Source organism: Grus americana, chromosome Z (genome assembly GCF_028858705.1).
Source record: "Grus americana isolate bGruAme1 chromosome Z, bGruAme1.mat, whole genome shotgun sequence".
NCBI classification, from domain to species: Eukaryota; Metazoa; Chordata; class Aves; order Gruiformes; family Gruidae; genus Grus; species Grus americana.
In genome coordinates, this window is record NC_072891.1 from 57,612,987 (window position 1) to 57,634,529 (window position 21,543).

The following is a 21,543-nucleotide window of genomic DNA, read 5'->3' on the forward strand; positions in this document are numbered from 1 at the left end:
ACTAAATTTCACTATTAGCTCTATGAAGGGAGAGGCAGAAAAAAATCAAGGAAACTTTTCTTTGAGAAGTTTTAAGAACAAAAATTAAATTCTCTCCCTAAAATAAAGTAAAATTAAATAAAAGCATTTCATTTACTTGCTATTCAGGAGTCAGTGAATTGCTTGACACAAAACTATTACAAATTTTATTACGTTTATGTGCATATGTATTAAAGACAAACATGTCACCAACTGATTTATAGACCTGACCCCTACAAGAAAGCTTACAGTCTGTCTCCTAAATTTTGAAAAACGTGTGAATTAAATGTTCCCCTTCTTTTCAAGATAAGCATGCTTATGGGGCCTGAGTAAATAAATAATAAATAAATAAAATAACTTTGTTTCAAATCACCTTCACAGATCAAGAGCAGGTCATTGTAGCTGAATCCAGTGGGGCATTCACAGCGGAAGCTGCCAATCTGATTGATGCAAATGCCATTTGCACAGATTCCTGGGATTTCCTTACATTCATCAATGTCTGAAAGTAAGATGAGCTAGTCAAAGTACAGTACTTCATGGCTTTATGGACTGCTTGGATTCTCAATTTCACTGTGCTTAAAGTTGAGTTGAGAAGTTCCTTTTAACATACAGAAATTGTATACAGGATGTAAATCTAAACATACACCCATTATGAGAGAAAATAAATTATATGAAGTTCAGGAAGTGATCAAAACGGAGTAATACTAAACGTTAGACAAGATGCAGAACTGTTACAAATGTGCAGATAAGTCCCACAACGTTTTTGAAGCCCAAACCTTTTACCTTACCAAGCAAAACTCAAAAACATTAACTAGGATGGAGGGTGAGCAAAAGATCATAACAAAATGTACAAATAAAAAAATATAAATCAGAAATATTTTACATAAAAATTGGTCTCACAATTTATGTCACCATTGTAACTCCACCAAGAAATTAGAACTTTATTATGTGAAACATTCATTTTGGTACCATTCGGCAGCTGCAAAAACCTTGTGCAAAACAATTTTTGGTTAAAATAAGTTTAGTGAAACTTACCAACAGCTTTTCCAGTATGAATGTCAAAAGTGAAACCAGGAATATTCCCACATATGTTCTTGAATTCAGCTAGAGCAAAACAGACAACAATGCATTTTAGTGAATATTTATAAATTTCCCAGTAATTACTTGTAGTCTTCTCAGCTTTTCAAGTGCTGATACAAACCAAATATACTCAGAAGACCCGCTACCTCCTGTACAAATTGTATTGAAAAATCAGATTGCCAATAAATGAACGCAAATTGAAACACTAATTCATACTTCTCTTTTTCTCAGATCTTTGCACTTTCGCACATGAGGAAATGTCTGGTTTGGCAAAACAGCAGTTCAATTTTTGTTTTAAATAGAAGTCCTTAACTTACCTTTTAAAGTTTATTCCTGCTTTCTAGACATCATTAGAGAGAATCTGCAGCAACAGTTTCAGATAAGAGAAATAAATGTAACTTAGCAGTATCTAGCCTTCTTTGAAGATACTATCTCTGTTCTTTTCTGCAAAGATTACTGAAGCTTAGTTTGACTAAACTTTAGAGCAGAATGGACACTCTGCTTTAAAAAAAGATGCTCAAAAAAAGAGCATTGTTTTACTATACTCATTTGATATCCTCTTTTTCAGAGCATCTTGAGGATGGGAAATGCACAGTATAAACTATAAAATTAATGAATCCATGGTTTTCCAGGCAAGGTGCATAAAGTTGAGTGGATTTGCAACACACAGAGAAAAATTTCTAGCATGGAATCTATTCATTACTGCAGGATGTAAGAAATAATTACTTCTTTAAAAAAAATATTTCTTATTGTATTGGGTTTGCATGGCAAGGTTTTGGTAGCATGGGGGGGGCTATAGGGGTCGCTTCTGCGAGAAGTTGCTAGAAGCTTTTCCTATGTCCAATAAAGCCAATGCCAGCTGGCTCTAAGACAGACCTGCTGCTAGCCAAGGCCAAGCCAATCAGCAACAGTGGTAGCGCCTCTGTGATACCATATTTAAGAAGGGATAAAACACTAGTGGGAGCTTTTGCAGCCAGAAAGAGGAGTGAGAAGATGTAAGAAACACCAATGTCAGTGCAGAAGGAGGGGGAGAAGGTGCTCCAGGTGCCAGAGCAAATGTGGTGAAGACCATGGTGAGGCAGGCTGTCCCCTGCAGCCCATGGAGGAAGGATGATGGGGAGCAGATATCCACCTGCAGCCTGTGGAGGACCCCACGCTGGAGCAGGTGGAGACACTTGAAGGAGGCTGTGACCCTGGGGGAAGCCCATGCTGGAGCAGGTTTGCTGGCAGGGCTTGTGACCCCGTGGGGGACCCACGCTGGAGCAGTCTGTTCCTGAAGTTCTGCACCCCGTGGGAGAGACACACATTGGAGCAGTTCATGAAGAACTGCAGCCCGTGGGAAGGACTCAAGTTGGACAAGTTGGTGGAGGACTGTCTCCCATGGGAGGGACCCCACACTGGAGCAGGTGAACAGTGTGAGGAGTCCTCCCCCTGAGGAGGAAGGAGCGGCAGATATAACATGTGCTGAACTGACCACAACCCCCATTCCCTGTCTCCCTGTGCTGCTGGAGGGGGAGTAGGTAGAAACCGGGAGTAAAGTTAAGCCCAGGAAGAAGGGAGGGGTGAGGGAAGGTGTTTTAAGATTTGATTTTATTTCTCATTGCTCTACTCTGTTTTGCTTGATAATAAATTAGATGAATTTTTTTCTAAGTTGAGTCTGTTTTGCCCATGACAGTAATTGGTGAGTGATCTCTCCCTGTCCTTATCTCGATCCACGAGCCTTTCGTTATACTTTTTCCCCCCTGTCTAGTTAAGGAGGGGGAGCGATAGAGCGGCTCTGGTGGGCACCTGGCCTCCAGCCAGGGTCAACCCACCAAGCTTATAAAGCATCTATGCTGGAATGAGATTTTACTGGTAAAACAGTTCTTTCCAGAAAAAGAAATCTATTACCCATTTACAGTACATCATTGATAAATTTTGATCTAGGTAGAAATATGAAAAATAACAGGCCTACAACTACAACTATGTCGAATTTGTAAAATACTGACTACCAGGAGCAAAATAATTGCAATGTGAAGACACAAACACTTTGAATGCACGGTTTGCTTTAAGTGTGTGTTTGCAAACCATAACCATGACCTGCTATTCAGCATCTTTTTAGATCATATCAGCATTCAAACTCTCCAGAAAAATAATAAGTAACTTTCAATATTAAGTTTCCAAACTATTGTTAAGGAAGAATTCCAAAGCATGTAGTAGATATTTCTACGTTCAGGGCGTTAAGCCAAGGTAAAATATCCTTCTAAGAACATGGATAAAATTTACAAAAATGTCCCATTGACATAAAATTCAAAGGGCTCTGGAAGCGTAATGTCTGGAAACTTCCGTGAGTGCTTGGTCCACTGTTTGTGCGGCTGAGGACCTACAGGAAGCCTATTATCTCTCCAATGACAGGAAGCTTATGGAGTCTACCTTTAACTCACCTCTAAACCTGAAATGCAGACGAATTATTAGGCATCTCCTGTATCATCAGAAGAAGAGAAAGGAGACCCTTCTGTTTTCCTGTGAGTAACAATCTTTAGAATGATGATAGTTTATTTCTCTAGTGGCGGAGGTTTGAGTTTCTTGATCGTATACATTTTAATGGCACCTCTTCAGGAGCTTATAATTTGTAAAGTTTAACCACTGGGGTTATAACTTGAATAATTCTTGTCTCCATTACACCAAACATTCTTATTTATGAAAATTTCAGCAAATGTAGTTGATCATTGCTCAGAATGAGATTTGGCAAAGTATTTTTCTCACATTCTAACATTTTTTGTTACTTCCTCTACAAGTTAAGTAGGATCCAGTATACCCAAACTTCAGCATTTTCTTTTGTCTGTTCTATTGTTTAATGACTGCTTAATGCCTACTGAGGTTATTCTTGCAGTACAGGATTCTGGGCCATAGAGGTCCCTGTTGCAGTGTTCTACAATCCAGCAATTTTCTGCTCTTTTATAGTAACAAGTATAAGATTTGAGGGTTAGAAAACAGTTCTTTTCTGCAAGGAGCTTTATACCATTTACTGCTGTCAGTAAACCTCTGAAACGGACATACTAAATAAAAAGAGGGCCTTGTGTTCACTACTGTGTCTCCATGGGTGATGATAACCTACTCCTGTGATAACACCTAACACATCAGGTCTGGGAGGATGAAGAAGAGATTCTGAGGGTTGTAAGCCTTCTTTGATTCTGTGTTATGCTACCTAGATGTTCCATGCATTCTGTTTAATAGAGTTTTCCCATTTTTTTTTCAGTTTGTACTGTGTAGAAAAAGAGCATATAATTAGGTAAGAACTGCACGATAATGCATTTATACACTGCCAAATTATCCATATACAAACATGCCAGAAATTTACTTTCTGAAAGATTCACTTTGCATCAATGACTTAAAAAATATTTCAAAAACCCATATACTTATCTCTATATTATTTTTTAGGACAAAAAGATCTATCACATAAACAGGAAAAAAAACCTCTCTGAGGTCAAGCACTCCTGAAATGATCAAACCATGAAAGAGACCTGTAAACACATTGTTACCTCATAGCAGTGAAGTGGCTTTTTACATTTCTTTGGGTGAAAAAACCAAACAAACAAGAATGATTATTTCTGATTAAAGCCTGTATGGTAATGGTTACAATCTGTATAATGTGTAAAACCAAGCAATACAGTCTTTACTAACTAAAGTCATCAGAGAGTGATTGTTAAGCATAAATATAAGGAAAGGAAGAAAGAGCTCTGTTCATCAAGGAAAAAAATGCAAATACATTGGCACGTGAAGTTCATTTAGGGGAACAATATAATTCTTATCAGAGCAGAATAATGCTGCTAATGAGCTACTGGGCTCAGTCTAGCAAACTGGTTAAGGTCAGTGTATTATAACCCCTGTCTGTGATGTGTAGCCCCCACTCAGATTTCAGAACAAATGATTATACTACATAAGTACAGCTATTCAATGATTTACACTTGGAATTTGTGTTTGATCCCTTGCACAATCTCTTTCCATGGTGAAAAAGGTTCAACCATGTCTGCAAATACAGTAAAGTCATTTAAAAGAGCTAACACAGCAATATTGAAATATTTCAGGAAATATTTTAACCCCATAACTGCTTGCAGACTAAGTGCTGTTGTCTTAACAAATCTTTAAAAGCCGTAGAAGTTTTTGAGAACTTCAGTCTTACCAATTTACAAGGAGAATTCTTTCTTCCATCCAAGGATACTAATTGTATGAATCACTGCTAGTACTTTGCTGTACTTTTCTCATCATGTTGTCATCATGATGACAATTTTATGACACTCAGATAAATGACTGTGGGAAAGAATTTTATGAGCTCTCTGTGATAGCAAACATGTACTTCCTCAAGCTTATTTCCATCTCCCATTCCTGACTGCTAGGAACATTCCTTCATTCTCCCTCCTCCTACTTAAGAAAGAAAAGAAAGAAGCTGTTTTTGTTCCAGGCAAGGAACTCCATAAAGATGAACTGAAAAAGAACTGTACCTTAGTATTTTCATGTCCCTTTACAGAAAGGTACTTCCCTTCCCCTGCTTATTGAGAGTTTACAAGTTCATCACCTTCAACAGAGAAAATGTAAAAGCAACCAAGAGGATCACACTCAGATGTGAGACACAAGTGAAAAATCTAGAAAGGCAATACACTCAGCAATGAAACCCAAACTTTTTGTTCTGACAGATTAGGACTTCATCTTTGAAAGATCATGGAAAACAGGAGAGGTGCCTGAGGACTGTAGGACTGCCAGTGTCACTCTGGTTTTCAAAACGGTCAAGAAGGAGGACCCAGCAAACTACAGGCCTGTCAGCCTCACCTCCATCCCTGGAAAGGTGATGGAACAACTTGTTCTGGGGGTTATCAATAAGCGTGTGGAGGAGAACAACGTTATCAGGAGTGGTCAGCATGGATTCACCAGGGGGAAATCATGCCTGACCAATCTGATAGCTGCCTATGATGTCATGACCAGCTGGGTGGATGAAGGGAGAGCAGTGGATGTTGTATACCTTGACTTCAGCAAGGCTTTTGACACTGTCTCTCATAACATCCTCCTTAGCAAGCTTAGGAAGTGTGGGTTGGATGAGTGGAAAGTGAGGTGGGTAGAGAACTGGTTGAATGGCAGAGCCCAGAGTGTTGTGATAAGCAGCACAGAGTCTAGTTGGAGGCCTGTGTCTAATGGTGTGCCCCAAGGGTCAGTACTGGGTCTGGTCTTATTCAACATATTCATCAATGACCTGGATGAGAGGACAGAGCATACCCTCAGCAAATTTGCTGATGATACTGAACTGGGAGGAGCGGCTGACACACCGGAAGGCTGCACTGCCATTCAGTCACATCCTGACAGACTAGAGAATTGGGCAAAGAGGAACCATATGAAATTCAATAAAGGCACGTGTAGGGTCCTGCACCTAGGGAAGAACAACTCCAGGTACCAGTTCTGGTTAGGGGTTGACCTGCTGGGAAGCAGCACTGCAGAGAAGGACCTGGGAATTCTGGTGGACAAGAAGCTCTCCATGAGACAGCACTGTGCCCTTGTGGCCAAGAAGGCCAATGGTATCCTGGGGTGCATTAAGAACAGCGGGGCCAGCAGGTTGAGGGAGGTTATCCTCCCTCTCTACTCTGCCCCAGTGAGGCCACATCTGGAATATCGTGTCCAGTTCTGGGCTCCCCAGTTCAAGAAAGACAGGGAACTACTGGAGAGAGTCCAGCAGAGGGCTACAAAGATGATTAGGGGACTGGAGCATCTCTCTTATGAGAAGACGCTAAGAGAGCTGGGTCTGTTTAGTCTGAAGAAGACTTAGGGGGGGATCATATAAACGCTTATATATATCTAAAGGGTGGATATCTAAAGGAAGGGGCTACAATCTTCTCAGCAATGCCCAGAGACAGGACAAGGGGCAATGGGCACAAACTGGAACACAGGAATTTCCATCTGAACATGAGAAAAAACTTCTTTACTCTGAGAGTTCCAGAGCACTGGAACAGGTGCCCAGAGAATGTGTTGGATTTGCGTGGCAAGGTTTTGGTAGCGGGGGGGCTACAGGGGTGGCTTCTGTGAGAAGATGCTAGAAGCTTCCCCTGTGTCTGATAGAGCCAATGCCAGCCGGCTCCAAGACGGACCCGTCCCTGGCCAAGGCCAAGCCAATCAGCGCCTCTGTGATAACATATTTAAGAAGGAAAAAAAAAACAGTTAAGCGAGAGCTTTTGCAGCCAGAGAGAGGAGTGAGAAGATGTAAGAAACTCTGCAGACACCAAGGTCACTGAAGAAGGAGGGGGAGGAGGTGCTCCAGGCGCTGGAGCAGAGATCCCCCTGCAGCCCGTGGTGAAGACCATGGTGAAGCAGGCCGTCCCCCTGCAGCCCATGGAGGAAGGATGAGGGGGTGTAGAGATTCCACCTGCAGCCCGTGGAGGACCCCATGCCGGAGCAGGTGGAGGCACCTGAAGGAGGCTGTGGCCCGTGGGAAGCCCATGCTGGAACAAGTTCCTGGCCAGACCAGTGGACCCGTGGAGAGGGGAGCCCATGCCAGGGCAGGTTTGCTGGCAGGGCTTGTGACCCCGTGGGGGACCCACGCTGGAGCAGTTTGCTCCTGAAGGTCTGCATCCCGTGGGAGAGACCCACGCTAGAGCAGTTTGTGAAGGACTGTAGCCCGTGGGAGAGACTCCATGTTGGAGCAGGGGAACGATGAGAGGAGTCCTCCCCCTGAGGACAAAGAAGCGGCAGAGACAATGTGTGCTGAACTGACCGCAACCCCCATTCCCTGCCCCCTTGTGCCGCTGTTGGGGGAGGAGGTTGAAGCCGGGAGTGAAGTTGAGCCCGGAAAGATGGGAGGGGTGGGGGGAGGTGTTTTAAGACTTGACTTTATTTCTCATTCCTCTACTCTGTTTTGCTTAGTAATAAATTAGATGAATCTCCTCTCTACGTTCAGTCTGTTTTGCTGATGACGATAATTAGTGAGTGATCTCTCCCTGTCCTTATCTCGACCCAAGCTTTTCGTTATATTTCTCTTCCCCATCCCACTGGGGGAGGGGCGAGCGAGCGGCCGCGTGGCGCTCAGCTGCCGGCTGGGCCTAAACCATGAGAGAGAGGTTGTGGAGTCTCCTTCTCTGGACCTATTGAAAACCTGCCTGGAGGCAATCCTGTGCAACATGCTGTAGGTGATCCTGCTCTAGCAGGTGAGTTGGACTAGATGATCTCTAGAGGTCCCTTCCAACCCCTACCAATCTGTGAAACTGTGACTACCAGGATAAATATATCCCCAACTATGCAGTAACTAAATTATATTATCCTGAATTAATTATCCTGGAAGACAGACCAGGCAGCAGGCATCTCTTGTCAGCCAGTATCTTCAACCTCAGTATTATTGCCCAATGACTGCTTTTCCAGAAACCTCAAAGCGACAGCTTTAGAGATGGGAGTTCTGTAATCACACATTCAGAAAATTTGCTTATGCCTACTGTGCCACCCTAGTGGGTCTTACCTACATAAACATAGATCTTTGACATAAATCTAAATAACTGAAAGTAATTCTGTATCCATACAAGGCCTCTGAAAGCCTTGGTATTTGTTAGAAAGAAAGAATAAAACAACCACAGCATCCATTTTATAGAGCTCCATCACCAAAAAAAAAAAATCTACACAATTAGATCTACCTACGAATACCTGTCTAACAAATACCCTTTTAGCTACAGGGCTGACATACTCTGGCTGATGGTGTGAAGGTCAGTCTGTACTTTCCAAGCCTTTTTATCTTCTCAGTGCACCTGACACTAGTTTGCTCCCTTGCCCTTGCCTTCAGGGGCAGCTGAAAGGGAAAATACGCATGTTCTTCCTGAATTTTTTTTCATCCAGGGGAATGACTGGTGCCTTCAAACTATTCAAGCTGTATCTTTCCACTCAATATGGAGTGATACTTCTTCCACTTTAAAGTGTGGAAGAAATACTTATTTTTATTTAGGACACCAAGACTTAATCCAGCCAGTGACAGGATGGCAGAGTATTGTCACTCTGCTTTGGGAGTACAGCCAAGGTTTTTTGGGGCTGAAATGTTAACTTTAGCTAATAGGTCAAAGGAGCAGATGAGCAAAGAAAGTAGCAAAATGGGATGATTACAGTAGGCTTTACCTGTTCCTGGAGTTGGACATGGTTCACAAGGTTTGTTCCAGGCTTTCCCAATATTGTATGTGCAGCAACACATCCGCTTGGTCACATTGAAGGGCAGTTCATTCTCACAGGATGTTCCATTATAGCTTCTGTAGCAAAAGCTTTTCCTCATGTCTAAATGTGAGAAAAGAATCACTTACGAAGTAACCAACAAACTAACTTAAGTAAATATCAACCCCTTACCAACCTAGACAGTGGTTCATTAACTCTGGCTTCTGAACGCAATTCAAGCATATGCATGGATGCATTGAAAAATAATATAAGGATTGAAGTAATCTACAGTCTTTGTTTTAGACTTACCTGAAATTCAACATATTTTCAGTTTTCATTCAAAGACACAAAATAAACCCTACAATTTGGAAATGACTAGTGACAATAAAAGATTTCTTACTTCTGTTAAGAAATAAGAGCACTTGCACACTGCATGTCAGTCATTGGGATCCTTTCCTGGCTACATGACATAACTGTCTGGAAGTTAAAGGTAGGAAAAAGCAACACAAGGCTTTAGAACTGGACTTATCTGAAAGGAAATTTTAAGAAGAGAGTCTGGCCCTGAAACAGTCTGATATTCAGACAGTTCTAGTAAAGATGACATTTTGCATACCCATGCAGTTATGTCCTCCGTTCACCTGCATATATTCAGGTGGGCAAATGCAGGTGTAGTTCCCCAAGGTATTGTAGCAGGTGCCAGGACCACAGACACCAGGATGTGCAACACACTCATCAATATCTAGAGATCAAGTGAAAACACTATAATTAACAAGGGAAAAGAGGACCAAGTCCTAGCAAATGTTTCTGAGAAATATGACCATAACAAACCATGCTAAGATAACAAAAATGTTTCATTTGGAGGCTAGATTGGCAAGTACAGCTCAGATTTGGGTTAAGCAGCTATTGTAACAGATATTGTAATATTGTTAACCTCTATTAAGTCCAGCCACTGAAGTAGAAGAGAACACCCCAAATAAATTCATAGGTGTTGAATTTACCACTGAAACTGGAGCACCTTGTGCCCCATCAGCTCCACAAAAGACATTCACACTCTCTTCTCACAGGAATGTTACTGTCACTTTTCAGCTTTGTTAATGCATTCACTACTCCACTAAGAAATGACTTTTTAAGTACTTTATTTAGACATAGGCAAGCCAAATAATCACATAGTCTTGCTGGTCTAACCTTGGATCTTCTTATGTAAGGCATTTGGGGTGTAAGCCTTTTTTGCCCATACAATTTTAATTTAAAACTCACCTTGGTCAGTTTTGTTCACCTGAGCTTAGCAAAGCCTCAGGATTCACAGGCTCTGTTTTGAAAGAAGACAATTTTTTTTTTTTCTCACAAAGTGAATGAAGAAGGGGAAGCTGACTTACAACACTCCAAACAAGGAGAAACCATGAAAGATTCCTTATATTTTTGGGTCTATTTACAATTTTTGGTTCTAACACTTATGACAAATCTCAAACACAACAGGAAGACCAATATTAACTACTTCGCATTGCGTAAATTAAACTCCTACTCTTGAAATACTGTTAAGAGGACATCTTTTCTCACTTAAAATAGAGGGAGCCTAGTGAAACTAGCAGGAGATACAAGGTGTTGAAGTAAGAAGCCAAAAATCATGAATAAACCACCTTAGTTTACAGAATACACATAGCTGAGATCTATCATGTAGAAATAAATATCAGTATATTCAAGTATTGCATTTCAAGTTTTATATTAATCATATTACTGGTGCTAAAGATAATAATTTTAGAGAAGATTTTAGGTAAGGATGTGTGTACCGTATCGACTTATGGATTTAAGGCTAAAAATGACAGTGTTTTTCATAATATCTGCACTATGATAGAGAAGGAGGTTCCAAGGGACTCAACCTTCACAGATTCTTGTCTTTTCACTGAGGTAGTAGCCTTCTGGACATTCACATTGGAAGCTGCCAAAAGTATTGATGCAATTTCCACCTTGGCAGAGACCTGGCAGTTCCTGACATTCATCAATGTCTGAAAACAGAGAAAAAAACCCACCATATTTTCATTCTAGAATGGAAAGAAACATGAGATTTTAAGCATTCCCCTGAAATTTTACCAACTAGTAGCTTTTAACTGTCACAGTGATTTTTTTTTTTTCCTTCTAAATTGCACTTCATGAAAGCATGGTTGAGATGCTCATTCTCTTCCATTTAAATAGCTCTTCAGGAGTGCATTTCAGCTTGATGAGTCCACAGACTTCAACTTTCATTACTGTTTACAGGAATTTGGCATCTAATTCCTCATTCCTGCATACTCATTGTAACTGGAGCTTCTTTGTCCAATTAATATTTCCTGAAACTTATACCTTCCACTGATAAGCTGTAATTTTCATAAATGAGTTGTCCTTCAAGGGCCAATTTCAAAGGCCAATTCAAGTAAGGAGGCACACGAGAGGTATATATCAGCTTATTTTCCTACTGAAATATTGTTGGACTTCTTCAATGTTCTTTTACAGTATGACTTTTCATCATGTTGTAGTCCAATTCATATTAGCATATTCATATTTGCTTTGAACTAAATTTAATGATTTCTGCAAAATATAGTTCTTGCATACATATCTCCGAAGATGACAATTTTTTATTACCAGCTATCACAGTCATTTACGATAAACTCACCTTCTAAAATAATAGTGATGGGATTTGGTCTGAATCCTTCTCCCCCTGGACAGAGAGTATTATATTCTGCTGAAGTAACGTATAACAAGAGAGAGCATGTCAATCATATGAAGAATAAAATGCTAACAGCAGAATCATAACATTTAATTTGTGTTTTTAATGATCCTTCCTCCCCACACTCATAGGTTTTCTACTCTTCTTGACCTATTCACAGTAAACAAAGTAAGTGCATTGGATTAGTAGAAAATAAAGGTAAGATTAAGAGTTCTGCTTAAAACATTACCATAACCTCAGATACTCTTAAGGCAGGCACAATGTTGTTTTCTCCATACTGTGCTTTTATAAAGACACATATTTTGTATTTCGACTAGGTTCTTTAATATGAAATGCCAGTATACTATCAATAAAGATATGTATTAAAATTGGAATTTGTACTATTATGAGACTGTTAAGAACAATATGCTTGACATTTCTGTTGCATTACTCCTTCAGAGAACTTCAAAGCTCTATAAAATTGCTAAGTATCATCGGGCAAGAGTTTTGAAAGTACTTACTGCTGTTTACAGGGGGACACGTCTCACAGGGGTTTCCCCAAGCCTTTCCTAGAGAGCAGCAGCATGAGGAACGACTAACTCCAACCCCAATTTCAGTGTTGCAGGATAGGCTCCCATCCCCTCGTGGTCCATACTTCAGGTAGCAATTGCCAACACGGTTATCTACATATAAAGTACATATGATTACAGCTGCACACATTGATCTGGACAAAGGAACAGCAGGCATTCATTTTAACATTTCATATCTAGAAGCAGTAATTCAGATAACATTGTGCTTTTGAAGTCATTGGCAAGCTCAAAACATTCGTACACAGACAATTTCTCATGTAGAGAGAGACAGCAGGGACAACAGGTAGCTTCACCTTCCTAAAGTAGCCAGAGGTGAGCTTAAAATGTTTGCATGTCTTCCAAGGACACACCATGCTCTGATGTAGCACATGCACTATTCCCAGTCTTTCACTCCAGGAAATATCAGAAATCTTGCTGCAGTTTGCTGTTAGTATTTCTTCTCTATATTCTGACTGTGACTAGGCTATGACTCTTTCTTGTGGAATTAGAAGAATTTACATAGTTTTCTATGGAATCACATAACAAAGTCATGTCACTGGAAGAATTCTTCCACTGCCAAAGAATTTATCCAAAAATCATTAATATTGAAACAAATAATCTGAATGTGCAGTAGGTTTGAGGAAAATCAGTTCATTAGTTCACTCAATCTGTAACTTCAAGATTTACACAACTGCTGGTATCAGTAGAATAAGCAAGGAATCTAAGAGAAGTAAAGCTATGAGTTTTCTTACCACTGCACATATATGTATAAAATATATGTATAATATAAAAATACAACTTCATATTAATTTTCAGATTGAATTTTTTAAAGGGTCTTAACATCAAACAAAATAAAAACTTCAAGCTTTCCAAAGGATTTAAATTTACTCAAATTTAAGCATTAATAGACAAGTTTGGGTGAATCTTTCTGCACAGTTTTAAGAGCATACTGTAGCCAACATTGTGAAAAAGGAGGGTGTTCCTGGACCCCACATATTCTACAACAAATTTCAGCATCTCACCATAAATGCACATTGTTGTAAAGCTAAAATACTCAGTTAAGAATTGAGTGGCAGAGGCATATGTATTCTGTACCTCTGAGCCTCTGATGGAAAGAGAAGAAACTTCAAGTAAAATATCTTTATCTCCCTAGAGGCAAGATTTACATGAGATCACTGATCAGTGTATGTTAGAGTGGTAGGCCTTTTTTTTTTCTTCCAAAGACAATGTTAGAACAGAGTAAAATGAACTGCCGTTTTAAAAGGGTACATCTTCTTGTCTGCATTGTGGACTTGAGCTGAAACAACCCAAATGTGGTTATTCTGAGAATACCTGTCTCCTCCTGTTCTTAGAGGAACTGCATGTTTCTCTCCATTCGTGATAGCATGATACATCTGCCTTTAAAGAGAAGCCAAGAACAGATTTGGCTTCATTCGTCTTGGAAAAAGTGAAAAACAATGACCATTTTGGAAGACGGCTTCAGCCCAAGACTTCAGGCTCATTAAGAACAACAGGAGATGACAGACCTTGGAACAAAGGCAGAGCCTGGAATTGTCTAGTAGAGTATCGATACCAAGTCCATCAAGAGTTTTAGGTTTTGGTTTACTCCTCACATGAACTGTCTTGACACGGCACCATGTTCCTCTTTGCCAAGGATAATATTTCTGTTTCTTCTGAAAGGAACTGGAATTTAAATTCCTCTGCCTTTTTTTGCTCAAGCATGCAAGAGATGGAAGAGAACCAAAAGCTGCTATCCTTTGATAAGAAGTTTCTGGAACATTTTTCAGTATAACTTGTGCATTCCAGAAGTAAGAAACTTTCTTTTTTCTTGGTGAGGTCTACTAGCCTCTGGAGTTTTTTTTTCCAAATGACTACAAGCTTATAGTGAAAACTGGGTAATGTTTTACCATGTGCCAGTGACACAAACATAATTGCAAGTGAGGTTGCAATTTGGAATTGCAGTCCTGAGACTATAACGGATCACAAGTAAAATTAACTTCAGTTCTTGCCTCTTTGGACTGAGTAAGACAGTAAAGTAGATATACCCAAAGCATACCAAATCTAGAACCAGAACTAGCATAGCTGCATTGGAATGGCAACTCTGTGTTTCCACTTCCCATGCAAAATCATTTAACCCTCTGGAAATACTACAAATGAGAACTGCTGGTGAAAGGAAAAAAAACTCAAAGCCTAACAATGCCTATAATCGTATAAAATAGTATAACTAATAACTTTTTAGTTGCACATGGTGCCCCATCTTTTCAAGGGCTTCTAAAAAAACAGGTGCTGAAGTGTCATTTCATTCATGGATTAGGACTACATTTCTATTATCTTACTCGATATTTCATGGGAAGGAGAGGCTTTGCTTGCCCCTGTCAAAAACAAAAGCTGAATGTTCATTGAGGTTTTTTTTTGCACCTTGTCATAGAATCAGGCTGTAGAGAGAATGGAAAGTGTACACCTGAGGCTTGCAGCTTCTCCCACAGACAGGTAAATGGATTCCAGTTCTGCCACTCTCTGAAACTGAACTTGAAAAAAAAACCCCAAAACTCAACCTAAGAACCCCATGTTTGCTCAGAGGGCTAAGTCTTGGGTGTCTCTTTTCTGTACAATCAGTCACTGAGAAACTAAAAATGCTTCTTACACAAGGGAAGGGAAAAGGTCTTTGAAAGGAAAAAGGAGAGACAGTTCTAGTAGTATTTCCTTAGGACAGAAATAAGGAAGGGTCAAACAGTTTTTGTACCACTTTCTTATTCAACATTTTTTCTTCAGAGAGGGAGGGCTTTGTCTCTCATTTGGGAGTCTAGAGTTGCGAGATTTACCCTTGAGTAGGTTCCCTTCCACTGTGGAGGCTTCCTTGAGGAAACATGGGACCTCTGCCAAAAATGTCATTGGGACAACTGGTCCCAAAGCAGAGTGCCAACTCAAACTCCCATTTTTTAGCACAACACAAGTCACCTAGCAGTAGGATAATTCATTCTCATAAGCTTCTTCAGAGATCATTTAAATTCTTGGGTCATAATTCAGTGCTTGCAGGGCTGATCATCCACAGCATCTCGTTGTAGGAAGGAAAGAGGATCTTAGTAGTTACATGCTGCAGAAGGGGAGCCAAGAAGGCAGAATTTCATTGCTTCAACTGAATCTTCGGATGAGGCAAAGCTAACAGTTTAAGTCAGACTACAACTGCAGAAGAAAAGTATTAAGGAAGGAATTGTCAGAAGTCTATGGGAGACAAAAACATAGGTTTCTAATTCAATGAGAATAGATTACATAAATGCACTTCATCTTTAAAAATGTCAGTTTAAAGTTTTAGAATAAATGGATCAAGACTGTGGACATCTAAAGGTCTCAAACAGGACTTGTTTCTAGCATCAAGAGAAGCAACAGAGACAATTCATAGGCAGAAAATGGAGAAATATGAAAAAAATGAGCAATAAAATTTGTTCTGAAGGAAAACTGCATTTCTTTAGAAATTATTTCCTTAGAATAAATTTATTTGTTATGACACTGTAGTATTATTGCAAACAGTTAGAAAATGGATAGAGTTTTAACTACCAGTTCAGGAGAATTTGCGCCTTCCCAGGGTAACAAAATAAAAAGGCTGTTTTCCAAATAAAAAATTTAGAAGGATTTCCCAGGATCATACACAAATCCTTATGGCTGAACCTTAGCCCCTCTTCTCAACCCCCCTCTTCCCCAAAACGTGCCTAGACTGTTAGTATATACTCTAATCACATGGCAGTCTTATATCATATAGCAATGGGGAAAAGTAATGAAACTTCACTTTAAGTCTGTATAAGCTAGGAAGAATTACATAAAATAGAGTAAAACATGTCTTTTACTTTGTTTCCAGCCAAATGCATACCACAACCAGTTTTAATTCCAGTTTAGACTTAAGCTAAACACATAAATTAGTCCCCAAATACATCTAGGATTAAAAAATGAAGGTTTTTAAATGAGAATCGTTGACTGTCAGGAGAATGGAAATACAGATAATATGTGTTCTGACAAATTTTAAAAAGGTGTATTTTAAAGAAACTATAAACACCATTAATCAATTAAAATAATCAACTCCATCTCTAGAAAACTATATAACAGGATATGCAGCATGTGGAAGTATAATATTTCTATCTTGCTACCGTCATTCGCATCAAAACAGTCACCTTGGCTGTGATTTCTAAAGTAATAGTTCAGGCAGCTTTTACTTACCGACACAACCCACTCCAGTAGGATTCAGCTGGAAGTCTGGAGGGCATTTACACTCATACCTTCCGGGAGTATTTACACAAAGACCATTAACACAATTAATGGGATCAGCACATTCATCGATATCTAAAATAGGAAGGTTACATTTATAAATCTGCTCACTGGACAGAAAAGAATAAAAATTTCATTTTTAAGACAAAACAGGCAAGAAAATTTCAAATGTAAGTGAATTTTAACTGAAATTGAACAAAAGAACGGCTAATAATTCATCATACATTTAGGAATAACCTTCATACAGCTGCGTATTTAAGAAGCTATTCTTTTTCTTCCATTCTTAAACCAACTCCAAAGTACGCAATTCTACACATTGCTTGTTTAGCATGGAGAAATGCACTCTCGTTGTAAGAGAACACAATGCATATTTTCTGAACTCATCTTTAACTTAACTTAGTGCAATTAAAAGAAAAAAAGAGTAAGTCTTGAAGTATTTCTGGACAGAAGATGTATACCTGTACAGTTTCCCCCAGTTCGATCTAGTTCGTAGCCATCATCACAGATACAATGAAACATTCCTGGTAGATTGTTACAGGTACCAAATACACATATGTTCTGGAAGGAGCATTCATCAATATCTGAAGGAATATATTAAGAACAGAAAGTTACATATCATTACCATATTAATATTAAAATAATGGGTTGTACTACTGTAAGCAAAGGAAGACACATGTAACAAAAATATTTTTAGAAGCAACACTGAGTAATCACTTTTGGCTTTGTGTAGAATGCTATAGCTAGGGATTTGTGAGGCATTCCTCATTAAGCTGCTTGTTATTTACTCCTGTTTTACCTAGCATGAGGTAAAATTAGTAAAACTGACTTCTCAAAATTCAGAATGAAAGCCAAGTCAAAAAGCTAGCAAGTTCCTTTCAAAATGTGCATTAAACTCAAGTGTAACATCATACAAAGGTGCCAGTCATTTCCTAGCTCATACTCTGCAACATTTCTTACTAATGGCAAGTAAAATTTTCAAAATAGCATTCTCAGGGAAAAAAAGTGTACTAAGAAGAATGAGAGGCAGTACGCATCAACTGTGTCCAGTTCTGGGTTCAAGACAGGGAACTACTGGAGAGAGTCCAGCAGGGGGCTACAAAGATGATTAGGAGATGGAGGATGTCTCATATGAGGAAAGTCTGAGAGAGCTGGGTCTGTTTAGCCTGGAGAAGATAAGACTGAGAGAGGATCTCATCAATACTTATAAATATTTCATAAGTGGACGTCAAGAGGATGGGGACAGGCTCCTTCAGTGGTGCCCAGCAACAGGACAAGGAGCAATTCGCACAAACTGGAACACAGGAAGTTCTATCTCAATATGAGCAAAAAATTCTTCACTTTCAGGGTGACAGAGCACTGGAACAAGCTGCCCAGAGAGGCTGTGGAGTATCTCTGGAGATATTCAAAACCTGCCTGGATGCCATCTTGTGCAACATGCTCTAAGTGATCCTGCTCTAGCTGGGCCGTTGGACTAGATGGTCTCCAGAGGTCCCTTCCAACCCCTACCATTCTGTGATAGTTATATCTCCTTGGAGAAAAAAATACAGGGAAAAGGAATGTAGAAAGCAAGAATTATCTATGATTTTTCTCAAGCCCATGTTAAACTAATTATATAGTAACTCCATATAGGTGAGCTAAAATGCATGTAAAGGACTGCCTGTGTGCTCATGTAAATTGAAGATGAAATAAAGTTGAAAGACACTGACAGAAAATTAGATTACTTTGTCCTCTACAGTACTAGAAAAGGAGTTAAATATTAACAGCACAGCGTGCAAAGTTACGGTTTTAGATGCAAAGTATAAAGGACTTCTGAGATGAAGGTAAGTAAGGCAAGAGGGAAAAAGACCCTGCACATTCTCTCTGATAGCAAGACTTTTAAGTTGCCAAAACAAAGTACCTGTGCAAAATGCTAATGCAACTCTAGCATGTACTAGTGAGCTATTTTTAGAGAGACAGGAAAGAGGCAAGCATTAATACCATTTTACAATGCACAGCTAACTCTTCCTTTGAAATTCTGCGTACAGTGGTCTGTTCCAGAGTGATGAACTAAAATTTGACAAGGTGTAAAAAAGAGATATTAAAATTATTACAGTAATGAAATATCTATTTTGAACTTGGCTTGCTTGCCTTAGCCAAAGCTTAAGAAGTGATATAATGCCTCTTTATAGGAACATATGAGAACGGGTAACTTTTGAGGGGGAGAAAGATACGTTTTTTAAGGGAAAATGAAATTTAAGATAAATGCCTAATAACCAACACTCTTGCGTAAATTCAAACTGGAAATTAAAGGAAGGTTTCTAAGTACCTTGGAGTACAGCCATGGAATGACCTCCAAATCAGGTCATGAAAGTAATTTGTGTTGAGATGAAGCTTTATAAAGTTATGGAAAAGACTGTATCATTGAGAAACTAATGTACTGGCATTTCAAGGGATTTCTGAAGAAATTGGATTAATTACTTGTATTACAATTATTGTACTACATCCAGGCTATGGATTTTGTCCCTTGATTGCAGAAATCAGCCAAGGAGTCACCTTATCATAGGACAAATTAATATATCAACTTAAAAAAAAAAAAAAAAGAAAGAAAATAACTTCTTTTAAGTATTCAGCACCCAGACCATTTAGTTCTCCAACAGCACAATTTAATCTATGGAATCTCTGTTGGGATCACAGCAACATACCAAGCATTTTTCCAAAATTCTTCAATTTATTTTTCAGAGCATCATTGTGGACCAATTGAAAAGCCAAATGTTGGTGACCCACTATCCCAAGAATTAGAATCATACTGTTTTTCAAAACATTGATTGGCTGATGTCTGTTTGGGGATTTTTATTAGAACATTGGCATGACTATAATATGACTAACTGACTGAGCTGCACTGAGAAATTCAGTTAAAGATGATTAGCAATACTTGGTAAATACTAACAGATCTGACCAAAACAATTGCCTATCTAATTTTTCAGAAGCATCTGCAATTTTTCTACAACTACAAGTCTGATTCATACATGTACACCTGAATGTTTGAACATGTCAACTTATGGGCTGAATTTTAGAGACTAAATTTTGGAATCTGGTTTTAATGTCTCATCGAGAATTTTAATTTCCTAAGATGTTATGAAGTTTCTACCATTAAATATGAAATAAGTTAAAAAGCTTTGGAGCACCAGCTAAAAAGAGTGTATCTAATATACAGTTCTCTTAGATTAAACAACAACAAAAAAAAGACATAAGAACAAAATAGGAAATAGAAGCTAATTGGACCAGAAAGATACTAATTCCTTTTGCAATTCAGATGATCTGGTACAATATTGAGAGTGAAAGGGTGATGATAAAAAATCTCCAATATGCATTTTAAGGAGTGATCCAGACTTGTCAAATGTAGCAGTGATTTGCCTACTTCAATTTTCCCGAAAACATTTATTTTAAAATGAGGTCACTTAATGCAGTTTGTGTCTTCTATGTAAACACACTAAAGAAAACAGTGGTGAACACAGATTTTCCACACACTATTCACTAGTGACAAAAACAAGAGAAATAATAAAAAAAACCAAAATTAGTTAGCCAAACCTCTACTCTGGGATTTTTTGGACCAAGGCCAGGAATGCTTCATAAAAAGATGAAAGCTAACTTCAACATATTTCACACTGAAAAATAATCCTTGTCTGAAGAAATTACTTATATGCGAAGCTCGTACTGAATATGTTGCTTCCAGGTTGAGGTCCTTCCAGCACTACTTTACAGCAGCCAATCCAAACTCAGAAAATGAACTTGAAGTACCAGTGGCTTACCTTGGCACAACTTGCTGTTCGAGGCGGGAGTGAATCCCATCTCACACTCACAACGGTAGGCACCAGGGATGTTCAAACACTGTCCATTTTCACATAGATTAATATTTTCTGCACACTCATCAACATCTGCGAGAGACAGAAAATTCATCTGAAACTACATTTCACTAGCAAAATACAAGTAATATTATCCTGATGCTCAAAATAATAGTGCTGTTGAGTATTGTTGATATAAAACAAAACCTTTACACCTGAAGATGAAGTAAATTGAAAGAATGCAGAAAACCAAACATAATGTCATTTCCAAAATTTTCCTTTTATTCTGCCATGATTTCTTTCTCTTTGTTTTTCATAACAGATTTTTTTTTTTTAAATAACGCAAGGTTTTCAGATTCTTTACTATTAGCTTTGACAAATAAGTTGAATACTTTGCTTACAAAGTAAAAGTTTATCTTCTGATATATATTGCTATGTTACTTTGATATAAAACCCATTCAAAGGCAAATTTTCTTAAGTGAATCATACATAGAAAATTATTTTCACATGCATTTTAGAAAATATTCTTTGAGGATTATGAACATTACAACTACCATTTGCACACTACCGGGAATTCTTCTAGTATGCCCCAGAAGTGATTTTTTTTTTTTTTTAAGAGCTGTAAAAGAGCAGAATGACAAAGGAAGGCATTCACCATTGCAGTCATCATAAGGACTCATAATTTTTTCAGATATGCTCATGATTGTCCAAAAAAATTTTCAATATACTTTCTTCATTTTATTAGTCAGTCCTTAGTATCCCATCTGATTTTTAAATAACAGAAGATCTGAAACATAGCATGTTAATAATAGCGATGAAAGTTCTTGTTCATTAACCACAAACTTGAAACACATAAAGAAATAATACTAATCAGAAGTCTGTCTTGCTAAGGTGTAAATTAATTTTGATTTTAAATTAGCCACTTAGCTAATAATGAATGCACTCACATTAGTTTTGAGGTATTTTGCTATCATTA

The 21,543-nt window shown here is 38.6% G+C and overlaps 1 protein-coding gene across 5 annotated transcripts in view; it reads right to left on the bottom strand.

The window, feature by feature from the left end:
• FBN2 (fibrillin 2) overlaps positions 1-21,543 on the bottom strand; it is a 169,338-nt gene that overhangs the window by 27,930 nt on the left and 119,865 nt on the right. For 4 of the 5 annotated variants that reach the window (XR_008574594.1, XM_054808952.1, XM_054808953.1 and 1 more), the window contains exons 34-43: positions 20,535-20,660; positions 17,205-17,327; positions 16,699-16,821; positions 12,442-12,603; positions 11,888-11,956; positions 11,118-11,243; positions 9,854-9,979; positions 9,211-9,363; positions 1,054-1,122; positions 392-517 (exon numbers count right to left, since the gene is read on the bottom strand). Coding sequence is in view for 4 of the 5 variants with exons in the window: in XM_054808952.1 (XP_054664927.1) it covers positions 392-517; positions 1,054-1,122; positions 9,211-9,363; positions 9,854-9,979; positions 11,118-11,243; positions 11,888-11,956; positions 12,442-12,603; positions 16,699-16,821; positions 17,205-17,327; positions 20,535-20,660 (1,203 nt within the window). In the remaining variant the exon portion in view is untranslated. The remainder of the gene's footprint in view (positions 1-391; positions 518-1,053; positions 1,123-9,210; positions 9,364-9,853; positions 9,980-11,117; positions 11,244-11,887; positions 11,957-12,441; positions 12,604-16,698; positions 16,822-17,204; positions 17,328-20,534; positions 20,661-21,543) is intronic. The other variant, XM_054808951.1, reaches the window with a different exon arrangement.